At 34.2% G+C, this 25,773-nt stretch overlaps 1 protein-coding gene across 2 annotated transcripts; it reads right to left on the reverse strand.

The window, feature by feature from the left end:
- Positions 1 to 598: 598 nt before the first annotated feature.
- Positions 599 to 24,042, reverse strand: CBP (sarcoplasmic calcium-binding protein). Of its 2 annotated transcripts, XM_068767437.1 has the most exons (7): positions 23,803 to 24,042; positions 8,559 to 8,753; positions 4,350 to 4,556; positions 3,673 to 3,834; positions 2,749 to 2,889; positions 1,710 to 1,829; positions 599 to 1,036 (listed from the first exon to the last, which is right to left on the reverse strand). In XM_068767437.1, exons 1-7 carry the CDS (start codon positions 23,902 to 23,904, stop codon positions 926 to 928), a joined length of 1,038 nt encoding a protein of 345 aa, XP_068623538.1. In that variant the 5' UTR covers positions 23,905 to 24,042; the 3' UTR covers positions 599 to 925. The 2 variants fall into 2 exon arrangements, with proteins under 2 accessions (XP_068623538.1, XP_068623539.1); XM_068767438.1 differs by lacking the exon at positions 8,559 to 8,753 and having other exon boundaries at positions 23,803 to 24,041.
- Between the last annotated feature and the right edge of the window lie 1,731 nt (positions 24,043 to 25,773).

Genomic DNA, 25,773 nt, shown 5'->3' on the forward strand with positions numbered 1-25,773 from the left:
TATTTAATTTTTTAAATAATCAAAAATTTTACACCTGTCAATATGACATAAAGAAAACAAGATGGCGTTGCTAAACTTTGTGTTGTACTGTTTTGTATTGTGATTAGATTGAAATAAATAATAAATTTTTACATGGTATTTTTTTTGGTTTCCTCATAATACTGTAGGTAGATATCCATAAATATATTCTATGTATATGTTATATCCTACTTACGTAAAGTGTTAGTGATCGTGAAAATAAGCTTTATGACTCGTTTAACGTAAATTTGAATATAGTGATGAAGAAATTATGCCATGGGAACCAGAAAGTCGATCACCTATTGTTGATAGTCAAGAAGAAATCTAGGTATTGTTCAACCAAGCGATGAAAAGAAATAGAGAAGGTAGAGGTAATATTAAAAGGAACAAAAAGCATATGCAGTACAGATTTATGTATCCCATAAAGCGAAACTAATTATATCTGCAACACCTTGGGTTGACTGGTAGAGAATGCTAATAAGGCAACAGGGAACGAAGACTTGATAAGAAGCATAAATCCTTTCTTTTTCTTTCTTAAAATCCAAAGGATTTAAAAAGTATCGAAAGATTCCAAACACAATTTAATTTTTATTGAGATTCTTCTCATTTATTAACTCAATTATAAAAATACACATTCGACGATCAACCAACCGACAAACAGAACAACAAGTGAGTATATTTAGAATGAAAACTTTTTTAACATCAGGAATGTTAATATACAAACTTTTTTATGGTCTATTTAGACCTTTTTTATTATTTTTTTTTGTTTCAAATATTCCTATCCCTACATTACTTACTACCTTATCTGTACCATAAGTATATCCTCTGACTACCCTACTAACGCGACGTTATCGCCAATGTAAATATTCAAGTCTTAATATCCGAAGTGATGGGTCCAGACCGGAGATCACACGTCAGTGAGCGGACCCCAGAACATCTTAGACACCTTTGTTTCGTCTTCGGTAAGGAAGAAATCTTTGCCCAGCTTGACGAACTCTTTCATCGACAGTTTTCCATCCTGCAACAAGAGGAATTATTGATTAGTAAGTAAATGTATTATTATATACTTCAGTTGATAGGAAACAGGTAGTAAAAGGGTGATAATGCTATACATTCATCTCCGAAACCATCATAATTTTCTCTCTCTCTTTCTTACTCCCACTCTTTCTCTATGTTTATGCTATGCTAGATAATGCCTATAAAGCATGAAGTCTGCCATTACACTATGTGTAAAAAGAGTGAATAAATAAATGAACATAATTTACAGATTTAGATAGTTAACTAAAATACAGGATTTAACTGTTAAACTTGATATATAATAATCTAAACTGCTAAGTATCACTAACTTAAAAAAAACAATGCATAATGTTAGTGACAAAATTAAACATGATAGTATATCAGAAAATTCAGTTCAGGGACTATATTTTATATTTCGCCGACTTTACAGATGCCGTGACACGGATGACAAGTAGTGCTTCACGAATACAAATTTAGTTCAGTCATCATCATTATTTCTGCCATAGGAAATCCATAGCTGGACATGGGTCACAATGGTCTTTATCCAGCATCTGCCAACGACTTTAGGCCTGTTAACCTTGGGTTTAGTTTGGTGTTCTTTTTAATCTTCTTAGTCTTATCTGTTTTCTCGTAAAGTTCGCTAGATGGCGCTCAAAACAAAATGTCGTACATACCCCATTTGTGTCGATGACCGCGAAGGCGACGGCCGCGTGTTCGCTGTTCAGCCCGAGGCATTTAAAGAACAGCTTGAACTCCTTAACCGATATGAAACCAGACTTGTCCTTGTCGACCGCCTGTAACAAACAAACATTCGCAGATAACACAACGTATCACCTGTAGACACCTGTAGACACCTATAGACACTCACTGCAAAGATCCTCCACCCTCAAAGATCCCCACCCCCTAAAATCCCCCATCCCCAAAGATCCCCCACCACCAAAGATCCCACCACCAAAGATCCCACCACCAAAGATCCCACCACCAAAGATCCCACCACCAAAGATCCCACCCCCTAAGATTCCCCACCCCCACAGATCCCTCACCCCCAAAGTCCCCCCACTCCCAAAGATCGCCACAACGACTGCTCTTGGTGCCCACATTTAGCGACTGCCCTAGATCTTGATTATTTCGTCATTCCACCTAATGGAAGGCATACACATCCTGTGTCTGCCGGCTCGAGGTCGCAACTCTAGATCATTTCCACGATCTGTCCCGCCTGCTGCCACTTTAGACGTGCAATTCTTCGAGCAACGTCAGTGATCTTGGTTCTACTGCGGATCTCCTCGTTTCAATCTAGCAGCGAAACTCCGAGCATAGCCCTCTCCATTGCTGTCTGGGTGACCATGAGCCCTCATTAACCCCGTCGTAGTTGACCACGTCTCAAGGACCTTATTGACTGTTGTGGTGTCGTTGGTCTACCAAATGGTGAGCTAATTCACGCCTTATATATGTTACTTTTGGTAAATAAACATAGAAGTCAAGAATGATACACAAAATATATTTTTGGTTGTTGTCAAACGCACCTTCAAAGCGTTTGAATTGGATACGTTGAGAAAGTTTATGCCAGATCTAAAGCCATATAAACTCGTGGGCACCTTCTTCAGAAGAACGAAAGCCCTCCAAGGTCTCAGGGTTGTGCTACCTCCAATCCACCAAAACTATTGACACTAAGACAAGCAATGACTTTCCGTCACGCAAAATGCTACAACATACCTTGAACAAGTACGGCAACCAGCGATGCGCCCTCTTCTTGAGCGACTTGTCGTTGAGGACGTGGTGCATGTCCTCCAGGTACTGTTCCACCGTCACGTAGTTGTAAGGGTCTATAGCTCCCCACTGCTCCTCCCACGTCATCTGCCAATCGCAAAGATTGATCACCAGTTATATAATCACAAAAATTTTGAAATAAAATTGGGATATATTTACAATTTATAATAATAATCGAGGCAGACTGTCTATGAGTTGAGGTGCCGAGTAGAGGTAAATTCCTCAGTTGTTGAGTTAGACTGCTCGGTAATTATGGTATACTATTCTAAAATTTACTGAGTAATTGAGAAAAACTGCTCAGTAAGTAAGGGAGACCACTGAGTAATGAAGGTAGACCTGAGAGTAATTTAGATAATTTGCAGAGTAATTGAAGTAAGGCACTCGTAAATGAGGAAGTGTTAAACACATATTTAATTGAGGCTGCATCAGTTTACTTATTCTTCTTTTTACAGTCTTTTCGATATTCCATTTTTCTTTAGAGTTACATTTACAAGACATACAAATTAAAAATACAGTGAGCGCTATTCTTAAAGTTCTGTAGTAAAGACCACGGAACGGGGAGTATCATAGGACATCCACAAGGTGGACTTTGTTATTGTCGTCAAAAGACGCTGGTTGAAAGCCACTTCCCAACGGTCATATTGGAAATCTGAGAGCATATATCCAGCCGTGGACGTCTTATACCTAAAACGACTCATCGCATCCATCATTTAATTTCAATGACTTTGTGAACGAAAATCTTCCCACGCTGAAGGCTTGGTTCACCTTACTACCTAGCTTTCCGAGTTCCTTGTCTTTTTATACAATTATTAGGATATGATCCATTTCTCTTTCATAGACATTTACTAGATTTACTACAATTGATCTAACCTGTATAATCTCAGTGAATTCCTTCGCCTGAGCTTCGTCGAGGTGTCCGAGCGCCTTGAACCTATCAGCGAAGAGCTGAAAGTCGTTGAAGGATATGAGACCATCCTTGTCCACGTCTAGGATGTTGTGTACCGTACGCATCTTTCGCCGCCAGAACTCCGACTGCAATTACAAACGCATTTATTATATCTTTTGTTAAAAGCCACACGAAAGAAATCCACTACATGAAACCAACGACTATTAATACAATTCTCTTCTCTCATCCTTCTTAATATCATTCACTCATATATCTTCTTCTTACCTTTCCTTTCGTACATCTCTGCAGGATTTACCTTTTCTTTTATTATTATTGTGTTGAAAAGGGTTTTGTGGGTACTTGCTCTCTTTTTCAGCCTGAACTCTGAACGATAGAGGAAGTCAGTTGCTGGGCATTAGATGAAGAGGTGCCAAGAAGAAAGGTGGTTTATTAAGAAAGACTAGGGAAGATTTATTCTCCCCATAGACTACGGGATTTTACAATAGAGAGAAACTTCGTGGAAGTTTTAGTCGATGCAATTCGACATATTCTTGGAAATGTCTTTGCCACTTGCGAGAAATCACAGGTATTTTCCTCGCGTAAAATAAAACTTGCACGTGACGAGATCACTCTGTAAAAGTATAACTGTCAATCCACTCACCCTGTCCAAGCCCTTGCACTCGGTGTCGGAATCGGAGTCTGAGTCGCTGTCCGAGCGTTGTTTCCTCCGGTCCTCCTCAGGGCGGCCGTGCTGCTTGCTGTAACAGCGTCGGAGGGAGTTGGAACTCCTCTCCGCGAGCTCGCCTTCTCGGGCCATATCCGGGAGATAGCACACTGTGCCATTGCAAATCGGCTTCGTGTGGATCAACTGGAATAGACACAATATTTAATATATTCGCTTAAGCAATAAACAGATAAATTAATATTTCTAATAATTATTTCTCTTGTTGGAGTATACGTAAGAAGTAAAGTCGTGCAAGCGATGGCTATTGGAACCAAAAGTTGAGTAGCGATCAGGAGCCGGTAAACACCAACCAGGACTTGTAACAGGTGGTGCAAAAGTAATATCACAATATGAACCGATAGCCATTTTGTTAAAAATTTAAAAAAAGAGCTATGTTGTTAAAAATTTTTTTATGAAAATTTAAAATTGAACATATCTCCTAAGAGGCCATTTCCCGAGTTGATGCATAATTGCGCTTAATTTAGGGCATTTTGAATTATTGTTCGCGAAACATCTGGCTGAAAATTGGCGATATCTTCTTCAATGTTAGCGATGAAAGCCTTTAAGGTGTGGTTTTGTTGCGGTAAACGTGAATATAGTTTGTACGAGGCGTTCGTCCAAACACTTGATTGTTCAAGCACATAAATGACAACGTTGCATTAAAACAACATACTGAAAATTTTTACTACTTAATAATAATTCCTGATTCTTGATCTTGATTTATCGATCTATCGCACATTGACAACTAATTGTCTTTACATCTACATCATAAATATCTAAGCGCAGTGACATTTGGCGCCATTTGTAAAAATTAAGACACGTTCACATTATGACATTACTTTTGCGCCGCCTATTAGGGTATGTATATTCTACAAGGTGACCTGACGACACAAGGTCACGGGATGTCAATGGATGCTAGCAGCGCAGAACTGGTCATCATAGCGATCTTTGAGGAAGACTTATACCTTACAGTGGGTGTATCGGCTGGCATGATAATGAAAGTCATAAAACGGAACATGATGAATTGTCTATAGTCTTTTTAATGTCTAAATATGTGCAAAGAGATTTCCTTTTTGAAATATTTAAATTACAACTGACTATTCGATTCGGACTCTGTGTTTGGCACAAATCGGTGTAACATAACTCCTGAAGATGCCTCGTGGAAGGGTGAAACACGTGTTGAATGATTTTGCGGTAGCAGTTGTGTGATTCGCATTGTTTGCCACATACGCATTTATCAGCGGGCTGACGGGCGGTGCACTTTGTTGCACGACTATCACTGCATGTGCGGAAGTGGCTAAATATTGGTCCTTTTCTTACTTATTATTTTAATCCCAACAAACATATAAGATAAATAATTATATTTGTAAAAGCTATAAAGGGGTAAATGTATTGGTAATTCGTCAACAGAACACTTTAGAACTTTTACACATATTTTCAAACACCTTATAGTGTAATAAAGCTGTCACTCTAAAATATTTTAAATTTATTTATTTCTTCTAATGAAATACTACTACCTAATAAAATTATTAATTTTAATATAGATATTAAAATTAATAATAAGTAGTAATTCGAATTTAGACAATCTTTTTTGGACCACTGAAACTATAGATTTTTGGACAGAGTGTCGTCTACATTTCAACCCATAGGCGCCCCCTGCAAGGTATAGGCCTCCCTCAAAGATATCTATGGAAGCATATACCATAATCGCTACGCTCGGCAGTGTGCTATTATGATACGTAAAGACGCTGCTGAACATCTTCTAGAAACTTATTTTTAAGCTTTGGCAATACTATAAAATACACAAACTGAATTCCATAATTGTATTTCGATTCTCGCAATATTAGTATGTATAGAGTGTATCATTGACTGCATATGAGCTATACATTCACTTATATTTCAACTATAACAAATAATCACATATATTTTGACAAGTTTCATATTTACTCAATGTTTATTGTAACAATGGTTAGTTTTATTATATACATTATAAACTCACACGTCGCTTTGTCTTATCCAATGCGTGTTGTTTACAAATAGGCGTTCGATTTATTTTAAAATTCAACTCCCCTCGGTTGTTGAACGAGAAACGAAAGTGAAGGACAAAGCGGCGCAATTACCCTACGCTGGGCATCAAGGTCGGACGGGATATTAACTACATTATAACTACCTATACAATAAAGGGAAGTGCACACGCGAACATAAATACACTTTACAACTCAACACAAAACAACACAATCTGTAATGTTCGTAAGTCAAAAACGGGTCTGAAAAATTAAAACCGCATAGTGCCACAAAATATATAATACTCGCTGATATTAAATATTTTTAATTTTCAATTTAAAAATAAGAATTGATCGTAGAGGGGTGAAAATGTAGGTTTGTATGTATTTTTGTATGTTGTATCATAAAAAAATAAAATCAAAAAATTTAATCAAAAAAATAATAATTTAAGGGTGAACAACCCTTATCACTTAGGGGTATGAAAAATAGATAGTAGCCGATTCTCAGACCTACTAAATACGCATATAAAATTTGGTAAAAATCGGTCAAGCCGTTTCAGAGGAGTTCAAGTTCGAACACCGTGACTCGAGAATTTTATATATTAGATTTACTAAAAGGAGTAGAACTATTTATACTCGCTTAAAACAAACCATTGGACTTTGTTCTGGCAAACAATCACCTCCAATGTATTACTTTTTAACCCTTAAATGCATAATGATGAAAAACTGCAACATACCACTCAAACGTAAAATGTACTACACTTAAATAAGTAAATGCATAGTAGTACATATCTGTAACATAGGGTTTTTTTTAAATAAATCAGTGTAAAATATGTTATATATATACATACATATGTTTGTATTGTTCTCTGCGTTGTAGTGTATTTATCTGCAAGATATATATTTTTTTAAAGTATAAAAGTCGTGCTTTTAAGGGTTAACTTATATGACAAATGGTGTACTTATATGAATTTAATACTACATAGACATCACTTAGGTAAAAAAAAGTTTTTCTTGTCGTTTGTCACTGTTCTGTACCAACGAAAATGTTGTATATATATGACATTAAGCCAAGATTGTTTGATTTACTAATTTACTTCTATTAATTCAAACATAAATTCTTTTGTAGACTTTAAAATCAACATTCATCACAGATATTATTATAAATAAAAGTTTATTTAACAGAAACATGTGTATGTAAGAAGAGGATTTTATGTGACTTAAATACTACTATACTATTATAATTAATGTGTTGAGAATCATTATGAAACTGGTCAAAAAAGTCTCATAACAATTTGTTATTAAAAGAAAGTGTGAGGTAATTGCCTTCTAACGCCATCTATCGATTCAAAGTTACAACTTTCTGACATCCTTACTAAAATTGGGGGTATTATTCATCTGTTACTAATGTTACTCATATGCATATATACATATATGAAATGGCGGAACATCTACTATATCAAGAGTATATACCAGTAAGAAAATTGCTGCTCCAAAGACTAGAATAGAAATGAAAAATAGCATAGCTAATTCAAAATGCTACATTTAAAAAAACTGACCAAAAACAAATCGGGTATGACATCAGCTAAATATAACTATATATAGCATTGAAGCTATAATTGAATAACGAGAAGCTATGAATAAACACGGCCCCGGCGAAGGGCCCGTGCGTCGGTTGCATTAGCGCTTGCCTAATGCGGTCAACGACCCCACTATCACATACACCCAGTTGCCCTGCGATTACGAAACTACGCATATTTACATAACATTGTTTGACGCCAAATACAAAGTATATTGCCGTCTTTGTTTCGCTGTCAAGAGATTTATGGTAATGTTTTATTTTCTAATCGCGGAACCTTTCGAAACTTTCACAGTTACTTTAAAACTAAATTAAACTTTATTAGACTGTTAAAAGTTACCAAGATGCAATGGGGAGGTCACATACATAGCGCGCAAAACCGATGACTTCACACCCTAATCCTCTAATAGCGAACTATACTCTCTATTCCTCTAGCAGTTCCTTCAAGACTGGGAAAAAGCGTATGGAAGTCCTCGGCGACTCCATTTCAGGGTTTACACAACAGATCCACTCCACCCATCAAACAAACTGCAATTCAAGAATATCAAACACAACTCTACTCACAAACCGCTTCGTTTCCGGGGACGGCCGCTCGTCCCCACCACCACGTGCAGCGAGGGCGATCCGAGGTAGGATCCGGATCCCACCATAGATCTCCAAGTAGTCCTCGCTGCCATGCCAACCCGCACACAAAAATTCACTACACTCTACACTCACACGTGTACAGTCTGGTGCTTTCATACGATCGTCAGCGTGCAGCTGGAATAATGAACAGGTAAATTTTGATAAGTTCTATGACTCAGCAACTTTATCTTAAGAAACAATACAAATAACTGAAGATTTCTTGTTAAGCCTCGAAGTTCTGGAGTAGAGAAGACGAATCGGTAAAAGGCAATTGGAAACTTATAAAGAGACCTATGTCTAGAAGTAGGCGAGTATAGGCTGAAATTATGAGACACGAGTTTTTCTAAACAACAAAGGCAAAAGCTCTCTGTTCTGCCATAGGACACAATTGTCAAATTGAAGACCACATATATAACCGCATCCGTTTGTCACTGGGTTACATTCGCTGTGATTGCTTCAATTGCACTATTTGCGAATTGGAGCATGGAATTGTGATTTATAATTTACAATAGTTTATTGCTGCGATTTTGTCCGCTCAGAATTTAACAAAAAAAATAGTTTCTTCTCGTTTAAGAATTTTTCTAAAAGAATAGTAGCCTAAGTAATTTCTTATCACATCAGCTACCTGCCAGAATAAGTCCTGTCAAAATCGACCTGGACATTTCAGAGATTCACCGGAACAAAAAGAGAAAAAAATTAAAAAATGCAATTTTGGCAAATGTACCGTATATATATTTATATGAATGTAGTAAAAAGCAATTATTTTAATTTTACAAACTGACAAGAATTTTATTTTTTTGTATAGATTTTGTAGATACTGATTCATCCTCCTAAATGTTAAGGGTGGTCTACCCCTAAATTTTTTTTAAATTTTTTGGACAACATTTTTTGTTTTTATTTTTTTATGATACAGCATACAAAATACATACAACCGTAAATTCTCACTCCTTTTCGATGAACCCTTATTTTTTATTTATTAATTAAAAACTTTAATTTTTTTTTCAAAACAACGTTTGCGGGATCAGTTAGTACATATATAAATTATACTTATACATAGACTATATAATTCTCTATTAGAAAGAAGTTCAAACGATTTTTCCACTAATAGATCTCGAATCTTGTTTGAATATATAATATCTAACGGATTCAGGCGTTATTTTGCGGAAGTCCATCCTAAGTAAAAAAGAACCAATATAGCTACTTCCGCCATGCAACAGTAGTCGTGCAATAAAGTGCACCCGCCCGCCAGCCCGCTGATAAATGCGTATGCGGCAAACAATGCGAATCACACAACTGCCACCGCCAAATCACTCAACACGTGTTTCACCCCTCCACGGGGCATCTTCAGGAATTATGTTACACCGATTAGTGCCAAACACAGAGTCCGAATCGAATAGTCAGTTGGAATTTGTTTATTACAAAAAGGAAATCTCTTTGCACATCTTTCGACATTAATAATATTATAGACAAATCATCGCGTTCCGTTTTATGACTTTCATCATCATGTCACCCGATAGACACCCATTGCAAGGCATAAGTCTCTCTCAATGATGATGATGATGTTACACCGATTAGTGCCAAACACAGAGTCAATTAGTTAAAAAAGTTTTGACTCTGTGCGGAAGTAGCTATGTATTAGTACTTTTCTTACTTTGAATTTATAATAGTTTGCTGACTTATTTAAAGGAGAAGTTTTTTTTACATATTTTAATCATTTTAAATTAACATAAATTGATTTTAAAGAACAAATAAAGTAACAGGTGAAAAAGGTCATCGAGCCGCAAGTACGCGTGCTTACTCGTGCGTCTGTCACCCCTTTTAAACTAACATTTATTCGTCTGCTTATTAAGACAAGTGGTCCTCATCGTATAACGGTCGGATGTCGGTCTCATTGTTTCAATGCCCTCTGCCCGATCGTCTCTCGATTTGCAAATTGGTTCACGGCTCCCAATTCAGCGGTTATCTACATGGACCTATTACCCTTTCGATATTTATTTACGTTACCGTTAAACTTGGTATCGATGTTGCGTTTTCACACAAACATGATTTTGTACATATAAATGTAATATTAAAAAGCTGGGTTTAAAGATTTAAACTTTAAATGTGCAGTTATGTTATTGTCGTCAGTTTTAAAATTCAGTGATATTATTAAAACATTAAAATAAATAAATCATATTTTATGCTTCACATTCCTGTTTCTTATTGATTTTTTTTATATATTTTTCATTTAATGTGACGTCGGACGAAGTGTTTGTGAATGTGAATTTAAGCAGATTTTGGAATAGATCTTAATAACCTGAGATATTTAAAACGTATAAACAGACAAAAAATTTAAAAAAAAATGTTATTTAGGTATATTTACCATATACATATGTGTGATATACGTGTGTGTAAAAAGCTGTTATTTTAATACTACAATCAGACACTCCAATTTTATATGTATAGAATATTTTTTTATTCTCGAATGCGACAGACAAATAACTTCTAGCTGTACAAAGTCATCAAGAACCGAAAGTAAACAATAATTTATTTTAATATGTATTAATCCAAATTTTGCAAACTCTTTTTCTTACCAACTTAACATTACGTTACTTATTATTTCTGAACACATTGACTTTTATTGAAATCAAATAATCTTTACATTCACCCATTTATAGCTTTTATACCTGTAACCAATAGACCTGAATATTAAATACACTAATGCAATGCATAGATAATTAAAACAAGTACTGTTGATTGATTTTAATTGACTCAATCTCCTCAAGTACATATTGTCCACCTTGAACAGTCTCACCTGTTCAAATCTTCGTACTTTCAGTTTACTTATGTCAATACATATATACAACACTCTTTGGTCAGCGTTTCTTAGGCTATTTAGAAATATTGTGACAAATGTAATAAAAATAAATATATCAACAGTCAATAATCTAAGAAAAATGTAAATAAAACGAATGGTAGCAAAATAATAAGTATATATAAATTATATATATCCTTCTTCTATTATATATATTTCCTTCCATACATCGCCTAACTTCTGTCGTTTTCTTTACGAAATACTGTCTTTTTTTTGGAATAAAAGGACTCTTATTGCTGCCCAAATTGCATTCGCAGATTCCGCGAGTACGAGGTAGCAGGGCGCAAATGCGCCTAGCTTAAGGACTCTTTTCGTCCCAGAAAACTAAAACATAAAGTTTATTAAAAAAATGTTTACACCAAAACCACGTGCAGACAATGAAAATTAGCGCTAGACTAGCCAGAGTCATGCAGACAGCGTGCGATTTTTGTACATAACCTCAAAGCCAAACGCATAAACAACGGCCTGGTACAATCTCCAATGAAAACGAGTGATCATTTTAGGTTCCAGGGGTTTTCACACATTTGTGGTACACATATGTACCAACCGGGACCAAAGGGTTAAAGTAGAGGAAGCTCTTGAGATCCCAGGGTAGCCTTGGCTCTAGCTGATACGTATTACTTTTTTTTACTAGATTGGCAGGCCGCTGAGCACTTACATCGCTTAGGTGAACGCGAATCGTCTGAACTCCAGGGTCCCCACGAAATAACCTCGCCTTGGGCTGTAAATACCCGCTTAGCAACACAATGAGGCCAGAGAGGCCCTGAACCTCGGCTTGGTCGGTTGCTAATGTCACCACTACCACTTCGGAAAGCGTTAGCGCTGGAAGAAGTAGCGGAAAAATCTCCACCAACGCTTTATCTAGTATGATCAGACCGAAATACCACATGTAATAATTTTGATTTATTTTGTTTTTGATTCTTTTTCTTTAGGTTTTGTATTATATTTTGTTTGACGATCTTAATTTATTATATTTCTTCTTAATACTATATCACAAATCTTTATTACGGTTCAATAGCACTATACATTACTTTCTGATTCTTAAATATTTAATGGAATCAGGCGTTATTTTGCGGAAGTCCGTCCTAAGTAAGAAAAGGACCAATATTTAGCCACTTCCGCACATGCAGTGCTAGTCGTGCAACAAAATGCACCGCTCGCCAGCCCGCTGATAAATGCGCATGCGGCAAACAATGCGAATAACACAACTGCCATCGTTAAATCACTCAACACGTGTTTCACCCTTCCACGGGGCATCTTCAGAAGTTATGTTACACCGATTAGTGCCAAACACAGAAGCTCTGTGTTTGCATGTGTGCAAGTGGCTATATATTGGTCCTTTTCTTACTTTTCTGATTCTTACTTATTTATTCCTTCTCATAATTTCTCCTACAACCTTCCTCAGATACACTCTTGCTTAGTGAAATTCGTTAGTTAATAACAAATCCGATGAGTCCTTATCTCTGAAAAGTGATAAGAAGCAGGTAATAATTGGTGCTAATAACGCCAAAATAGTTAAAAATTAGGACTATCGACGTCAAAACAGGAAAAAAATTGGCGCTATTGTTTCTTTTTATGTGTATGAATCACAAACTGAATTGATACATTGAAACATGACTTTCTTTCTGTGGACAATAACTCTTTATTTATCGGTTCACCCTTGACCAAGAAGGTTGACACAGATTATATATAAAAAAATAAAGTTAAAATGATATCGAAATATTGCAAATTTAATTTTATATGTCGCCTCACTAGTTAGCAATAAGGAAAGCTACTAGACATTCCTAGAATTCTGTAAGAAGGTCATAGGAGGTAAGAGCCAACAAATAAAGAGTATAATTGAAAAATAAACTGTGATATAGATAATAACGAACCAAATAATATTAATAATTAACTGAGGCAAATAAATGTGAATAGTAGCAAAAAAAATGCGTGTTAAGGATCCTGCAGGGAAGCCGATGTACGAAAGGAAAGATAAGAAAAACGGGTTCAAGATTTAGTGAATATAAAAGATAAATGAATGGAAGATATTGAGAAGGATGAGAGACATGATAGAGGAGAACGAGAGGTTCACCAAATGGGAACCATTTAAAAAACTATATATGTTAAACTTTATCTATGAATCTTTAAGTGAAATGATCGTAATAAAAGCAAAAATTAAATTGTGATGTTCATATAATTAGGATAATCACAAGAATTATGATCGTTTTTACATCACCATCATCATTCCAGACGTAAGACGTTCACTGTTGGACGTAGACGTCACACATAGATTTCGTATTCAGCGTCTTTGGGATATTGATTTAGGATTTGGGATTTGGGATTGGGGTTTTTACGATCTCTACTCCAGAAATTTAAAACCCCAGCGGTCATCTGTTCTTCGCGCTATATGCCCTTCCTACTGCTAATTAAATTAATCGTTTTTTTTTAAAATATCTATTGCTTTAGCAGCAATAAATATAAAACTATCAGTTCGCCTATGACGTCTCTACCCAGAGATAACGACGTCTACCAATGACCATTTATAAATGAAATGGTTAACTGCGTTTAAAACAGATTACTGTTTAATGAACTTTTAAATACACTGAAGTGGCGCCTATGTAAATAGTTATTAGGATAGGGCAGTCTTCATCTTTAACCAAGGTCCGTTTTTTTAATATTTTTTATTGATCTTACATAGCATAGACATTAGCGTCCGTGTCTTTGTTAGTAACAGTATTTATTAAACTAAGTAAATCTAGTCTCTACTTAAACTATTTCCTAACTTAAATCTTAAACTATTCCAAATTACACTTAACTATTTTATATGCGTCTAAATTTTGTTTCAGTTTTTTTTATAAATAATGGTGTCTTATTTTTTTAATATTTAATGGAATCAGGCATTATTTTGCGAAAGTCCATCATAAGTAAGAAAAGGACCAATATTTAGCAACTTCCGCATATGCAGTGGTAGTCGTGCAACAAAGTACACCGCCCGCCAGCCCGCTAATAAATGCGTATGCGGCAAACAATGCGAATGACACAACAGCCACCGTTAATTCACTCAACACGTGTTTCATCCTTCCACGGGGCATCTTCAGGAGTTTTACGTTTGTTAAATATTGGTCCTTTTCTAACTTATTTTTTTAGATCTACATAGCGCCCTAACAATGTATAGTTTAACATTACAGTTAGATAATTGAAAGAAAATTACCTATACTGTATTGCAGAATCATATCAATAGGCAATAGGTTATCATCTATGCATCCTATTTTTGTTTATTAGGTCCTCATTTTTTGGACGTCTCATTTTCTCTGCCATGAGTAACGTCCTCAACGTTACATATTCGGGTAAATAATTTAAATAGTAAATTATATTGCCTTGGTCTTTCACAATATCTATCGTTTCCTATCTTGGAGTCTTTATTAAGTTTTCTTCTGTCTTTACGAGTGTTTAAAACGTCATCTGGTAAATCCCCTACTTCCTTGATTAATTTTCCAGATGATCGAATCGCAGATATTTTGACCTCTGACTTTCTTCTTCGACGTGTTCAAGGTCTGTTTTCGTGACTTGTGTCCTTTCTGTATACTTGACTTATCCATCTCAACTATCTTATAGAACCTTTATTTGCTTTTAGTACTAACATACTGGACTTCATTACGAAATCGTCTTGCCGAAAATCAAAAAGGTTTCTTTAAACAAGTTATAACTTACAAGGAATATATATTGTCTTTCGTAAATAAAAATTTTAACTTTGTATAACATTAACTGTCTATTCAAAACGGTAAAGCTTACAGTTAGTTGTTAGTTAAACCCACCAACGCGTGAAGAATTCTTGCTTTTTATCAACGACGAATAAATATTTTTGATCTAAATGTTTCAAGTTTAATATACTTTCTTATATAACTACTAGCTGATCCCGCAAACGTTGTTTTGCAAAAAAAAAATAACGTTTTTAATTTACAAATAAAAAATAAGGGTTGATGGTAGAGGGGTGAAATTTTAGGGTTGTATGTATTTTTGTATGCTGTTTCATAAAAAATAAAAACAAAAAATTTCGTCAAAAATTTTTTTAAAAAAATTTAAGGGCGAACAACCCATATCACTTAGGGGTATGGAAAATAGATAATAGCCGATTCTCAGACATACTGAATATGCATATAAAATTTTGGTAAAAATCGGTCAAGCCGTTTCGGAGGAGTACGGTAACTAACATTGTGACATGGAAATTTTATATATTAGATGAAGGTTGATATAATATATTTTACGAATGCTTATGGTTTTAGGGAAGAAGGTAAAAGACCACATAGACGATCATCTATACGCTGATCAAGTCAATACCCAACAAAAGGTTTCAAAAACACCACGAACTTTAATGACGAACAAATTATTAAGCAGAGCCATGAAGAAGAAATTTCCACAACCTCTTTTATATTTATTAGAAAAAATAAGATCTTTCTTCAAGCTTGGATCGTATGTATATAAAAAGTACGAAATGAAACACTTTTTCCTTATTTTATAATATTACTTTGACGATATAAGCCAGACATACGTTTAATATTCAGTAACAAGCTTGTTTTATACTGGGATCATGAACAGAGTTAAACCGATACATGTCTGAATGTAAATCAAACAAGCAATGTTGATCTAAGTTACCTATAGGAGAGTAACTCACCGATAACTTGAGTTTTAAGTTTACCCACAACCCGACTATGAACGATATGGCTTCCTTATTTCCCGAGAAATATAACCCAGGTGTCTTCAGGGCCAGAGTAAGTACTTACAGGTGAGTTGATTGTCAAACGCGAAGAAGCCTTAAAGAAAATTTCATTCTCGGAATTTTTCAACCAGATTGAGTTAGAAATAAAGACTTCCATAGACAAATGACCACACATAGCTCAGTTAAATAAAGTTTAAAATAAAGACGCGATATTGATATGGAAATCGGATACAAGCCACATCCAACAGATAAAAAGAAAATTCAAAGAAAAGGTAGGTCTTAGATATTTTTTTTATTATATCTGTACTTTTTCTTACGAACTAACCATATCGCTTGACATCAAGCACGTGTCTTAAAATTTGACGCTATTAAAAATTTTCTCTTTTAAGTGCAATTCTGGTTTCAAGTGTATTATATAACGCGGTTTCCGTATTTGCTAAACACTCATCGAATCCCTCTCCGTACCTTCCGGATGTAAAATAATTTATGACAGAAACTTTTTTTTTCTTTCAGAAAAATTAAGATAGGTTATTATGATATTTATTTCAAAATATCTTTATTCAAATATACATTTACATGCGCTTTTGAATCGCCGATTATTTTAACATAAGCAATAAGCTACCAATGCCTCGGATTACATCTACAAGAGCAAGCAAGAAACATAAAACTTTCATGTGTACATTAAAAATTTGTATACATTTCGATGAACTAAAACTCTCAAATGCTATAATGAGATTTATTTAATAATATACTATTAATTTTAAAACTAAGCAACGGAAGCTCTAAGATATCTTGTGGAACATTATTATATATACATACACTTAGACAAGAATTTGTTATCTTTTTAAAAAATAAATTTAGGTTAAATAAGTTTTTTTTATATCTATCACTATTTATATAAGATTCTTAATTATGGCGCATATACAATATGTTATTAAATATGTATTGCAAAACAATTGTTAGAATACCATATTTCTTTAATAATATCTCGCAAGGAATCTCTAGCTTTTATTTTAAAAATACAAATACAGTCGTTTATTCTTTTTTGTAAAATATTATGTATTATTTTTTGTAAAATATACATATAAAATTAATATTGACGGCAGTGCAGCATAATAAAAAATAACGATTAATAATAGAATTATAACGACATATATTGATATAATTACTTATATGTACATTAACAAAGGATGACATAGGTCTTCCCATAAATTTACAAGATCTGATGAAAATTGCCCGCATCCAGAGTCCTTAACCTTAACTAACAGGATTTGTTATAGTACCCGGCATTTGATTTGGCCCGTCTGGGTTTAAACTTCGTTTTGTAGACCGTTGTCTTTATAGCACAGTGTTACAACAACTTGATAATTGGGATACACAAAAATAACGCTTCACAAACTTGATTTTACGTGACAATCGGTTTTTATTTTCGACGTGCCAAATCATATTCCGTGGACTATAGTTTTCTTTTATTTGTTCACCAGTGTTAACACTTTATATATCAAGTCGATGTAATGTTACGAGATCATCTGTCAACTGATCATCTGTCCAACTAGTGGGATGCCACTTGGGAACCTTACCGCCTTGGGCTGCACGAGCGATGTGCCTCGCCTACTGCCAGTTCATATGACCAGTTCTTCGAGGTACAGAAGAACCAGTTCTACTGTATCTTCCCTGGTTCGATTTTGCAGCGAAGCTTCGAGAATAATTATCTCCATTGCTTTCCATTCAGTATTTACATTAGTTTTATTTGAGAATAAAGTGTCTATTTGTAATATTGAAATAACCTTTTTTTTTCTGCATGCCATATATAAAAATTTCATTCATTAAAATTTTTGTCTTTCTATCTGACTATTCGTTAAAGTATCCAAAGTATGCAAAAGAATGAAAGACATTGAGGATGAAAAATGGGAATGGAAAATAATCAAAATTATTTGAAAAATTACAAGGTATAATGAAGATCCTGTCAGCCCATGATAGGGGTAGAACGTGAGGTCCCAAAGTCGGGTCGATCATCATAGCCATCTTTCATCCATAGGCATGAATGTGAAAATTCATGATAGTGAAAATTCCTATGGTTAAATGTCTGATGTTTAAAGATAAGCTAAAAGAAAGTTGTTAGTTCAGAAACTACATATCGAAAGTGATTTATGTAAGCGTGTTATTTTTTATGGCTTGAATATAAATTCACTGCTTAAATCGGATTACATAGTGATGTAATATCAACAGTAAGCCCTATGACTGGTTTTGTATGAATTTCACCATAGAAAAGTTTTTTTTTTTTTGATAATTCCAAAGAATTATTTTTATGACGTGACTGTCATATATACTACAAGATTAACTGTATATATCAGGGGTGGTTAAACTGCGGCTCGCGAGCCACATGCGGCACTTTGAACGAAATATTTAAATATATATACCCTATATCAGCTCATGGAAAATCTAAAAACATTACTGGTGTTATTATTCCACCATAAAATTAACGAATCCATAATAAAATTAAGAAACCAAACACCATTCATAATTAACTAACCGGCATCTTAAGTATTATTAGCAGTGCCGTCATATACACGTATACATATGCGTATATCTAACTTCAATACACATATTTTGTACTTTAGTCATATAATTACAATAAATATATTCTTTTAAATGCGTACTAAATTGCGGCTTGAGTAAAATTTCAAATTTCGAACTATCAAGAAACTTGGGCACTACTGACGTATATGCGTGGTTTAACTATATTTTTTTTTGTATTTAGATTGAGACGAGGTTTAACTGCCAGCATTTTAGTATCCATATCTTGATATGCCTGACCACAGATTATCAAAACGTATGATTGGAAAGGAAGGGCCTGCGTCCGGCATATTTTGTACGCCCTTCACAAGGTCATCTGAACTGGTGGATTGTATATACATAGTGTAATTACTTGCAAGTACTCACGCGTTTATTGTTTAGTGTACACTCAAGGTTGTATTCTAATAAGAAAACATACACTTGTTTCAACATTTAATGTTTTTTTATATTCATCGCTACTATATTTTATACAAAAAATACGTATTATAGTATGAAGAACAGGTTAAAAAAAATTTGTTCCATTTTTAAAAATATTCTCATATTGTAATAATAATTTGACAATAAATTTTAAAAAAACTATTTAAATATGGCGAAAAGCCATTATACTACAGCAATATATATATAAAAAACAATAATGGCGGCGGTCCCGAAGACAAGGCTTTATGTTATTCTTAGCAGAATTTATGTTATTCTGCTTCACTCTTTATATCTCGTAACATTACATCGACTTTATATATATAGTGGTAACACTGGTGAACAAATAAAAGAAAACTATAGTCCCCGGATTTTTTGACATTTATTTATAGTTATTTCTTGTCTGTTTTCTTACTATATCACACTTAATTTACTTTAAATAAATGTAATTTATGTATATGACATGTAGAAAAAAGCGGTTATTTCAATAATACAAACGGTAATCCTATTCTCAAATAAAACTAATATAAATACTGGAATGGAAAGCAATGGAGATAATTATTCTCGAAGCTTCGCTGCTAAATCGAATCAGAAAAGAGATATAGAAGAACTGGTTCTTCTGTACCTCGAAGAACTGCACATCTGAGGTGGCAGTAGCCGTGGCACATCGCTCGTGCAGCGTAAGGCGGTAAGGTTCCCAAGTGGCATCCCACTAGTTGGACAGATGACATAATGAAGTTCGAAGGAAGCCTATGCGTTGTAGTGGAAGTCCATCAAGTAACATGAATAAATATATACTTATATCTAGTAGAATTAAAAACAATATATTTATATGCCAGTGATATTCAAATAAATCGAATGTTTGTCCCAAGCGCAAATATTCCTTTGACTTAATAAAAATAATTAAAAATGGACATCACGTAAGAAGGGCATAAAATCTAATTGCAGATATATGATAATTCAGTAGTTAAAAGGGAACGAACAAATCTACAGCAAAATCTTTTGATGAATTGGCCCGGCACATTGTCCTAAATCTCAAGGCATTTAACGGTCTGTAGCGCTTGAGCAGCAAATTGAAATAAAATAATGTACCAACTAATACATAATTGAGTATTCCTTATTGTATTATGATTATATATAAACTTTAGCTGTATTTACCCATAAGATAAAATTGTGTAAGAAAAATTGTACAAAATTATAAAACGCTGTGGTACCTCGCAGCTGGGAGAAGAAAGATCCGTATCAAATAGCGGCAACCCTCTCCCAACTGTCCGCGTTTAGTTAAAGCGAAAAATAAATATTGTGAAAAAAACACTAGCGATACAAATTATAATTAATATAAAAAAAAGTTAAAGGTATGTGTGGTTATTAAACATTAAAAATAATTATTTTTCTTTCATGACAACTAATTCATATAGCTCTCGACTTATTGCTATGTAATAAAAGGAAATACATAAGTAAGAAAACGACCAATATTTAGCCACTTCCGCACATGCAGCGGCAGTCGTACAACGAAATGCACCGCCCGCCAGCCCGCTGATAAATGCCTATGCAGCAAACATTGCGAATCACACAACCGCCACCGCCAAATTACTCAACACGTGTTTCACCCCTCCACGGGGCATCTTCAGGAGTTATGTTACACCGATTAGTGCCAAACACAGAGTAACTAATCACTAGATAGATCAATAGAATGGCACTGCATGTGCGGAAGTGGCTAAATATTGGTCCTTTTCTTACTTAGGGTGGACTTCCGCGAGGTAACGCCCGATTCCTTTAAATAGGAAATACATATATACAGAATGATTTTTATATGTGTAAAAACTTGAATGAGAGCAGAGTTCAAAATCAAAATATACTTTATTCTATGGTGGAATGGTCTTTATTAGAATGGTCTGTCATTATAAGCGCTTTCGAATCATCAATCATAATAAAATGTCAGCATTGTTATACAGGAAGCTAACACCAGCTCGGAAGGCAGATCTGCTGAGAGCCGGCGAGAAACTCAACAATTGCTCTTTACAAATATAGTTGCATAAAGAGCGCGCACAATAATTAGCTTCCTGAGTAAGCATCAACTAAAATTTATTTCGAACGCATTAACATCAATATAGTATTCATAAATAGAATAATATACCTTTTTTCTCCCATATATATATACAATACCCGGCGATAAATATTGCACATCGACCTTTGGAAAAAGACAATCGGCTAATTTCAACTTTGTAGAACATTATCTCTGTCGCACGACTGACAAAACGTCACATAGGTAGTGTGGGACAGAGATAATGCTCTACAAATCCGAAATTAGCCGACTGTCTCTTTCTAAAGGTCGATGTGCAATTATATTATTTGATTTATCTTCCATTACGGTTAACAACATCAATTTGTTTGTATTTAAACGAAATAAATAAATTATATATCTGACACTGTAAATACGAAAAACACCCTTACAAAGAAGGCATTAAAATATAAATTTGTAGGCTATTATAATGTGTGCTATTTAGTACGCTGATAAAGAGGTTATCTATAGGACCGGCGTTTCATTTTGTTCTGACCGATCGCCCTCGTGTTTTTGGGTATATCAACAAATGTTCACGGTCAATTAAAATATACACAAAATAATAATAAACTTATGACTCTAAACTTTTGTTTTATCTGTATATGTATATACAGGTTGTTTGAGTATTGTTGTAAAAACTTTAAAGCCTCCTATGTGTAGTCATCGCTCTGAAATAAGATATATTAATTTATTTTTAATAGCAACCACGAACAGGTAGACATGGGTAGGCACCCCTACTATCCCTTAACCTTTTTGGTTAATATGAATGTTTTTTTTTTTTTTGGAAAGCAAAAAAACTTCTGGCAGTACAAAATCAGCAAGGACAGATATTAACGAATAATATGTAATAATATGAATTTTCGAAAACGGTTTTTCTCACTATATTATTTATTTCTAGCTGTGCTCGCGAATTTGTCTTTCTTCGAATTAGTCAAAAAAAAATTTTGTTTTTTTTTTTGCTTTTAAGAGTATTACTAATAAAAGTATAAAAGTGAAAATAAGTTCGGCCATTTCAGAGATTACGCGGAGCCAATAGATAGACAATTTTGAATAATTTTGGTGTAAATACTTGGTGTAAACAATAAATCAAAAATTAAATATATAGTCGAGTAATAAAAGAATAATAAAATAAGAAACAATAATAATTAAAACAAGGACAAAAAATAAAATTTGCGACCGAGAGAGATCCTAAAGATGATAGTTATGTTTTGTCTGCGTGAGTGTTGTCGTTTAAATTTGACGTGGATCGAACGTAATTTTTTTCTAAGGCGTTTTTAATAGTTTATATCGTAAAGTATAAACCAAAGTTTGACAAGCAACAAAAGCATTTTGATACAGAGGAACGAGAAAAAAAACATACGCCTATTAGCGTCGGAAACGATTTTTTTTTAAAAACTATAAATGATTTTTTTTATTTATTGTCTTGTGGTCTGTAGTATATCCAGAGCAAGCGATTTTAAAGTGTATTTTTAAGGAAATTCGATAAATAAATAATGACACTGTATAAAATTTAGAAACAAAGGAATACACTGAAGCACCAAAGTGAAACTAATGCTAATTCGTGTTTGCTCATTCTTAGGGGGCGGTCGCCCGCTCCTTAACCTCGAACAGCGTGGGCGAACCAAAGATGGATCCGGATCCATCCTTGGCTCGCCTATGGTCCACGCTGCCGTCCCAAGCACATGCACAACGTCACCAATACACAGCTCAACATACAACTGGAATGCGACTGTCCAGCTTCTGTTTTATCTTTAAGTTCACGGACCCTTACGCTCCATAAGCTCATTTCCGATGAAGCTGTGAAAACCCCCGGACTAACAGCATCAACTTCAACCGAAACCAAGCAAGATTTTCTTCTTCGTGTTTTTAAACGCGTGCGAAACATTCACGCATAAATTTAGTACAAGGCAAAGGTAAGACGCATTCGAGATATGTTAAAAATCCCGTAGATTCACGACACCACATTCACCACATTTCACAGAGCTCAGAAATGCTAAAGAAACTTATAATTGCCGACAAACGTAAAAGGGCTTGAAGACGGTCGCCCACTCGTTGGAATTCATTTTGAAAGTTTAGATTGATTTATTATTTCTTAAAATTGATGAACGTATGATATTTAGTTTGAAAGGAGTCATAAAAACACGAAATCGCATTGTTTTCTATAGAAATGTAATAAAATATAAATCTTTAGAATCTAAAAGACAACAAAACGAAATAAAGTACTTTACTACACCGATTTACACTTCCAGTCAAATCAAAATAAAAGTTAGTAATTTCTGAGATATTAAAGATTAAGTTTAAGTTAATATTCGACCTCAATCTAACCGGCTTCTGTTAACTATTAACTAACTTACTAGTTATGGTCTTAAATGCCAAACGGCTACGAAATCGACGATAGAGATCGTAACTACGGATTATGGATTGCTTTAAATTAACTGAACAAGTTAAAAGAAAACAGAGATATTTAAATGTTGATAACAACGAACGAATCTAGAATATAAGCATTTGTTTTAATGAAATAAAACATTCTTCGTTATCTAAACTAAAGACTATTTATAAATGAAATTTTAATTTTTACCTTTAACTGATTTTGTACACCGGCAGTCGAAATAAGCGCCGCAGTTCTTTCTATATTCAAAGCGACCGACCGCAATCCAAGTCTTATTAAAGAGACGGCCATCTTGTTGACAATTAACACAACACAACACTTAAAAATAATATATTAATTTAGAAAATAAAGTTTTAACGCGTATTGTCGCACAGAGCGCGAAGGAAAAGTGAGCGTCGAGCAACATTCACAGAACTGTTTGCAGGGTAATGGACGCCTACGGTTTTATTGTACAGCCGGGAGAGGGGGCTGCTCGGAGACCGGTATCCCTACATGTGCTTGTGTTTTTGTTTACACCAGGCCTTCCAAACTTTCTGATAGAGATTATTCATTTAATGTACATAACTTTTGTTAGTACATATTTTATTTATATTTATTACCACTAAACATTTCATGTAACAGCTATTTTTATGTATAAAAAATTAAAAAAACTTTAGAAGTCTTTTCTTTAATTTCCGTTTTCGATTTAATCTTGTCTGCTCAGAGATTCTAATAGTTATAAAATAGACATTGATTGTTAGGTACTTAAGTTTAATACTTTGGCCACCACAGCTGACTTTCTACACATGAAACTATTGCATCTAATCATAAGACAATTTTTTAAAATCGAAACACTTATTATGAAATATACTTATTTTAAAATATATTATTACTTGATTTTATATAGTTTGTTCGAGTTTATATAACCAAGAAGTAACAAAAAAATTACATGTACGAAAATGAAAATTTTAGTCTTATGCAATATAACGCGCACGTAAAGGCTCCAAGGATAAGAGATATCATTGAGTTTTCGAGATATAGCAGGATCACGTTTAGTTATAAGACTCTGCCTTATTACGTTTTTACATTAATTTTAAAAATGAAACTTTAAGTACATTGGTGTTTTAATTATCTTAGATTTTGGACTATCTCACACACTCTTCAAGGTGTGCTTTCAGTTTTTTCAGAGTAATTAAAAATAAACTAAATCCACAGGCAATCTGACAACCTGCCAACTTCACTCGTAAATTAATTTCTATTCTCTCTAAATAGATCGTTTCCCCAATAGATCCTTTTAAATAAATAGAGAATATGGTCCCAAAAAATTGTAAAGAAAGAACTTATTAACTATTACATCTGGAATGTAGTTGAAATCATATTAACAAGTTTAATTTTCACTGCTTTTTAGGAGTTTTGACACTTTTGTTCGTACATGAATGTACATTGAACTACATTGCTACGCATAACAAAATCAAGGAAGGCACTAGATTCGACCAGAGCATGGCCACAACCAAAGAAGAACTACATGTGATACCATAAATTATATTTTTAAGAAGAAATTTGTCATTTTAATTTTTTTATATATGTTCTAAAGTTGAGAAGCACTGGTTGAAACTATCGTGTGGGTCTTACTATAAGTTTTCGAACAAATTTCGCCTCTATACAAAACTTAGCTTAAAAGTATAGTCGTGTGTATGAAATGAATATTGTCATTTTCGAACTAGGAACAGAATTCGAGGACGGAGTTCGATAGTAATGTTGGTTTTGATTACGGCGGGTATATAGTCTGTGGAACGCATGCCGCCGGTCTCACGTACGCCACTTTTCCGATGCTCTATTGCAATTCGGGCTAATGATATGTCTTATTAAATAGATAATTAAATCGTGTATTAGTGATAATGGACCTTTATTTAAATATTATTTTTCCTTATTTATTTTTAATTTGACACGTGATTTGTAAGTCTTGCGACATGGTCAATGACACGTAGGAAGTGATTACCGATTTATATAAATTAAATATAGTGTGATAAGTAATTAATTATTTGTGTCTATTTCTGGGCATTTTCCTTAATGTGGCGCCTATTTTAATTTACATGCACTCATCAAACAATTCTGTTTAGTAGGGCGCCGTGACTATTTATACAGTTGGTCTATTCTTTAATTTTATGTTAGTAAAGACAT

Source organism: Battus philenor, unplaced genomic scaffold (assembly GCF_028537555.1).
Source record: "Battus philenor isolate CCGP_79_NKW_IND1 unplaced genomic scaffold, ilBatPhil1.0.hap1 SCAF_23, whole genome shotgun sequence".
In the NCBI taxonomy this organism is placed as follows: domain Eukaryota; kingdom Metazoa; phylum Arthropoda; class Insecta; order Lepidoptera; family Papilionidae; genus Battus; species Battus philenor.

Bases quoted from the DNA above. Each gene is read 5' to 3' on its own strand.
- CBP (XM_068767437.1), bottom strand. From the start codon at position 23,904: ATGGCCGTCTCTTTAATAAGACTTGGATTGCGGTCGGTCGCTTTGAAT. The intron at 8,754-23,802 runs GTAAAAATTAAA...TCATTATTCCAG, and splicing joins GTGTACAAAATCAGTTAAAG to CTGCACGCTGACGATCGTAT. The intron at 1,037-1,709 runs GTATGTACGACA...CTCTTGTTGCAG, and splicing joins CGGTCATCGACACAAATGGG to GATGGAAAACTGTCGATGAA.